This window comes from Molossus molossus, unplaced genomic scaffold (assembly GCF_014108415.1).
Source record: "Molossus molossus isolate mMolMol1 unplaced genomic scaffold, mMolMol1.p scaffold_m16_p_1, whole genome shotgun sequence".
NCBI lineage: Eukaryota > Metazoa > Chordata > Mammalia > Chiroptera > Molossidae > Molossus > Molossus molossus.
In genome coordinates, this window is record NW_023425344.1 from 90,293,285 (window position 1) to 90,299,284 (window position 6,000).

Here is a 6,000-nt window from a genome sequence, read left to right on the forward strand (position 1 = left end):
TGTGAAAGGGACACATTGGGTGGCTTCCTCCCGTACGACCCAACCAGAACTGGGGACAAATTGCAACCGAGATATGTGTCCTTAGCGGAAACCAAACCCAGATCTCTCTGAACCGCAGGCTGACGCTCTAAGCACTGAGCAAACTGGCCGGGGCGCTCAAAAGTGTTTTCATGTGATGGCAAGTGAGTGGTTCTTGGCAAACCCAGACATCACTGTATCCCCCAGTGGTGCTTGGTGGGCCTGGAGGGATGCTGGCCTGGGGTGCGTGTCGTGTAACCTCTACCTTAGTGACCTCTTCTGCACACAGGGAGTCCCCTGTGGAGTTGTGCAGAATCCAGGGGTAAATGTACACTGTCTATATGTGGCAGGTGCCCAGGAAATGTTAGTTTTTATGGGATTTAATGAGTTGTACATAACATTAGCATGAGCCCAAGTAAAAGATATAATTTGTAAAAGAGGTGTATCATTATAAAAGGCATATTTTCTCTTGAAATTTTTTTTAACATTTCATCAAACTGATGTTGTTTAAAACAAATATCCTTTCCTCCTTTTCAGGTTCAGTAGAAAGTTTTTTTTTTAATTTTTTAATTTTTTAATTTTTTAAAATCTTTATTGTTGAATGTAGAATGTATTACAGATGTTCCACATTTTTTCCCCCATTGACTCCCTCCTCCCCACTCCTGCCTCCCTCCCGCCTTTTCCCACACTATTGTCTGTGTCCATTGGTTATGCATATAAGTTCTTTGGTTTATCTCTTCCCACCCCCCCAGCCCCTTTCCCTTTGAGGTTTGTCAGTTTAGCAACCAATTTGTACTTCTTAATCCCTTCACCTTTTTCACCCATTCCCCCAAACCCCCTCCCATCTGGCAACCAACAAAATGTCCTCTGTATCTATGAGAATGTTTCTGTTCTATCTGTTCATTTTGTTTGTAGATTCCATTGTTGATAGATGTGTATTCATTGCCATTTTGTTTGTTCATATATTTTATCTTTTTCTTCAAAAAGAACCTTCATCATTTCATATAATAACAGTTTGGTGGTGATGAACTCCTTTAACTTTTTCTTGTCTGGGAAAGTCTTTACATGGCCATCGACTCTAAATGACAGCTTTGCAGGATAGAGTAATCTTGGTTGTAGGTTCTTGCTTTCCATCACTCTGAATATTTCTTGCCACTCCCTTCTGGCCTGCGAAGTTTCTTTTGAGAAATCAGCCTTATGGGAACTCCCTTGTAGGTAACTAGCTGCCTTTCTCTTGCTGCTTTTAAGATTCTCTCTTTGTCTTGAACCTTTTGCATTTTGATGATGATGTGTCTTGGTGTGGGCCTCTTGGGGTTCATCTTGTTTGGGACTTTCTGTGCTTCCTGGACTTGTATGTCTGTTTCCTTCACCAAGTTAGGAAAGTTTTCTGCCATTATTATTTCAAACAGGTTTTCGATTTCTTGTTCTCTCTCTTCTCCTTCGGGCACCCCCAAGATGTGAATGTTGGCACGCTTGAAGTTGTCCCAGAGGCTCCTTACACTATCCTCATGTTTTTGGATTCTTTTTTCTTTTTGCTGTTCTGATTGGGCGTTTTTTGCTTCCTTATATTCCAAATCGCTGGTTTGCTCCTTGGATTTACGTACTCTATTATTGAAGCTGTGTAAATTATTCTTTATTTCAGTTAAAGCCTCCTTCGTTTCTAACTGTGCATCGATCATTTCTGACTGGTCCTTTTTTATGCTCTTGAGGCCCTCACTGAGTTCATTGAGCATCCTTATAAGCAGTATTTTGAACTCAGCATCTGTTAGGTTGTTTATCTCCATTTCGCTTAGTTCTTTTGCTGGGGTTTTGTTCTGTTCTTTCATTTGGGACCTGTTTCTTTGTCTCCTCATTTTGGCTGCCTCCCTGTGTTTGTTTCTGTGTATTACTTAACGAGCGGTATGGGGCTAGCTGAGACCAGCTGCTGCTCGTTTGAAAAAATTTAGGAAAACCTGAAGCAGGATCCAAGTCAGGCCAATCTTATGGTTAAGTAATTGGCAACAGCGTGGGTGGGCCTGAAAGTTGGGTGGGGCGGGGCCTCAGGGAGTCAGCAGGGCGGGGCTACCAGTGTGAGCCAGGTTGCTGGAGTCCCAGATATGGCGTCTGTCTGCCGCCCCAGGGAAGGGCTCACCAAAGGAACAAAGGCCTCTGACAGCACGTTTTTCCCGGAGAAAGCCCCCTCTCCAGTGCCAAACAGCTCAGTTCTTCCCTGTATGTCTCTGGTGCCCCTCGAGCTGCCTCCCCTCCGAGCTTAGAGGGAGAGAGTCCGATAAGTCCGTGCGCCGGCCCTTTAGGGAGCTGCCTGGGGCTCCAGCCGCGTCAGCCTCCCTGAGCCTCAGTTCCTGCTGGTTTTTCCAGCCAGAAGTTATGGGGATTCTCTTCCTGGCACTGGAACCCTGAGCAGGGCACCTGGTGTGGGACGGGGACCCCTCAGTCCTCAGGAAGGACCTTCCCAGCCGAGGTGTCCTCCTGATTTTTATCCGCCACACGTGGGTGTGGGACCAGCCCCTCTCGCCGCGCTCCTCCTACCAGTCTCGATGCAGCTGCTGCTTTAATTCCGTAGTTGTAGGAGTTCCATTCAGCTTGATTTCAGGCGGTTTTGAATGGTGGTTGTTCTGTAGATTTGTTGTAAGTTGGATGTGGTTGTGGGAGGATGCGATACTGCGTTTACCTGCCCACCATCTTGACCGGAAGTTAGTAGAAAGTTTTGGAGAACGGGATGCACAGTCTTGGTGTTGACATGGATGATAATGACAATGTGAGTGTGCTGAAATGGTCTCAGATACTTTTGTAGTTGCATACAGCTTTGTCCTAGAACACCAGGGGCTTAGAAACTTTTAGGATCACAGAGTTCATTAAAAAAGAAATTAGCCCGGCCAGTGTGGCTCAGAGGATTGAATGTTGTTCTACAAACTGAGAGGTCCCAGTTTGATTCCGGTCGGGGCACATGCCCAGGTTGCAGGCTCGATCCCCAGTAGTGGGCATGTAGGAGGCAGCCGATTGATGTATCTCTCTCCACATCGATGTTTCTATTTGTCTCTCCCTTCCTCTCTCTCTCTCTCAAAATACCAATAGAAAACATTAAAAAAATTTTTAAAGTAATTATAGCCTCCATTCTTTCTGTTGAAGAGCTTCACTAGCCTGAAATTTTGGTTGGAAGTGGCTGATTGAGGACAGACTATTAGTTACACTGTCGCCTGTGTCCTTCTCAGGGAGCAGGTTGGGCATTTGGCTCAAGGGGCCATGCTGTTGGTGCAGGATGATGTTGCCAGACTCAGTTCTTGCTGTTCCCATTTCAGAAGAATTTAGGAAGACCTTGCCCACAACATCATCCTTAATTAGAACTCATCCCTGTGGGTGGGTGGATGGTTTCCCTGGATGGCACTCTGACATCCTGTTTAGTTAATGTCAGGTGTATGAGGCGACTCGCGTGACTTTTCTTTTACTCTGTTTTTTTTTTTTTGTCAATGTTTTATTATATTTGTATATACATTTTCTTTTGTTCCTGGCTAATGAAATATTTAGAAAATTCTGAAAACTAGAATGAAAATAAATCACTTGTGGTTACAGCACACAAAAAGGAACTAGGCTGCCATGAGTGGACACCTTTTTATTCAGTGTTTTTGCAGAGGGCTCTCATCTTTCTTTGAAATCTGTTTATTCGCACATGCCACATGCCGCATCTACTTTTCATTGTGCTACAGGCACTTTTAATGTTAGGGAATTGTCTCATATTTGTATTCATTTATTTTAATCCTCACCTGAGGACATTCTTCCATTGATTTTTAGATAGAGTGGGAAGAAATGAGGAGGGGAGAGAGAGAGAGAGAGAGAGACATTGATGTGAGACAAATCAATTTGTGCCTCTGGCATGACCCTGACTGGGGTTGGGGATGGAACCTACAACTGAGGTACGTGCCCTTGACCAGGAATCAAACTGGTGACTCTATGGTCTGACGGCTGGCGCTCTAAACAATGAGCCAAACCAGCCAGTCTCATATTTTTAATTGATTAAAAAATTAGGCTGTTCATTTTAGGCATTTTGGATTGCTTGCAGTTTAAAAATTCAGTTGCTGTTGCTTCAAAGAATGTATAATTTGATGTGTAAAAAAATACAATAAGCCCCGGCCAGTTTGGATCAGCGGTTAGAGCATTGGCCTGCGGACTAGAGAGTCCGGGGTTTGGTTCCCGCTAGGAGCACGTGTGTGTGTGTGTGTGTGTGTGTGTGGGGGGGATACAATAAAAACAAGATTTGTTGTCAGCGAAAAATACAAATTGGAAATGTTAGAACAGAACAAATTTCTGTTGTTCGTCCTACACAGTTTTTTTTACTTGAACTTTGATTTTGGTGACTAAAGCTTATACATGGTGCTTTGATTAGTTCTAGTTTAGTTATCAAATAACTAGGAGGTGCTGCTGAGTTTCTCAACATGAGAGGAACTTAGGCTGCAAATCCAATTTGTTTGAAGCCGGTTTTCTGGAATCATAACAATTAGAAGGCATTTCAGGTACTGGCTAGAATTCCAATGTTTTTTGCTTGGTGAGTAGTACTAGAGGCTATACATTTTGTATAAAAGCTTTTTTCCATATTATGGGTTATTTTCTCATAACAGATTCCCAGAGGTGGAATAATGAAATCAAAGGATAGCATTTGTTGAAGTTTCTTTCCAAAGAAACTTTGGAATTTTTGTATTTTCATCAGCAATGAGTGAGAGCACCCTGGTCACGTTGAGTCTGAGTTTATTACATTTTTTAAAATATGTGTTTATTGATTTTTTATAGAGAGAAGAAGGGAGAGAAAGATAGAAACATCGATGTAAGAGAGAAACATTGATCGGCTGCCTCCTGCATACCCCCCACCAGGGATGGAGCCCACAACCCAGGCATGTGCCCTGACTGGGAATTGAACCTGGACCTCTCAGTCCATGGGACGACACTCAATCCACTGAGCCACACTGGCTGGGCATGTGGAGTCTCAATTTAATGTGCATATGTAGCTTCTGATTTTGGGGGTCCATTAAGTGGTGGGCTTTACTGCCTTTTGAGGGAGCTGGGTTATCCTTAGCTGCAGACAACTGGGCAGGGTGAGCCCCAGAGCCCCCACCAGCAGGAGCAGGGCTGACAACTGGGGGCTACAGAACAACCCATTGGTGGCCGTCTGCATATCTCTGCTGACCCTCAACCTGAGCTTTCTGATGGCCACCACAGTGTTCAGATACATAACCCAGAATGGAGGGGTAAAGAAGAGAAAACTCTGTGTCTGAAGTTCAAATCACGATGCTGAGCTAATGATGCTGAGCTAGGTTAAGGGAAAACACTGTTGAATGGGTAGCTCTAAGTACATTTGTTTTTTCTTTTTTCTTTTTCTTTTTTGGTATGTGCCCCTAGCGGTAACCGAACCTGGGACTCTCTGGTCCGCAGGCCAACACTCCAACCGCTGAGCTAAACTGATTAGGGCTCATTTGTTTTTCTTTATTGATTTTTTAGAGAGATTGGAAGGGAGAGGGAGAGAGATAGAAACATTGATGAGAGAGAACATTGATTGGCCACTTCCTGCATGCCCTCCACTGGGGATTTGGCCCACAACCTGGGCATGTGCCCTGACGGTAACCAAACCAGCGACTTCTTGGTGCATGGGTTGACACTCAACCACTGAGCCACACTGGTGGGGCTCTAAGTACATTTTTAAAAATGAAGTAAAGTTAGCTTAACATAAAGCAGTTGTATGAAGTGAAAAAGAATATTTGACCAATAATTACTGTGATATTAACTGTGTATATTTTAAAGATCTTTTTTAGTTTTTTTGATAATGGCTTTGATAAAAGCTCGCGATTGCCCTCTGCAATTGTCGGAGTGATTTCAGGTTTGTTACTAAGCCTGAAAGCCAGGCTGAGATCCTGAAGTGTGCTCTTTGTGCTTTTCAGGCCCATTATGTAGTCCAGGCCAGAAGGTCTCGAAGTGTCACTAGGAAAAGGAAGCAGG

At 43.9% G+C, this 6,000-nt stretch overlaps 1 protein-coding gene across 1 annotated transcript in view; it reads left to right on the forward strand.

Moving 5' to 3' along the window:
* The window catches only part of GTPBP4 (GTP binding protein 4), a 58,465-nt gene extending 52,465 nt beyond the window's left edge, over positions 1-6,000 (forward strand). Inside the window, exon 18 of the mRNA XM_036270056.1 lies at positions 5,943-6,000. Within this exon, the coding sequence (XP_036125949.1) occupies positions 5,943-5,986 (44 nt within the window). The 3' untranslated portion in view covers positions 5,987-6,000. The remainder of the gene's footprint in view (positions 1-5,942) is intronic.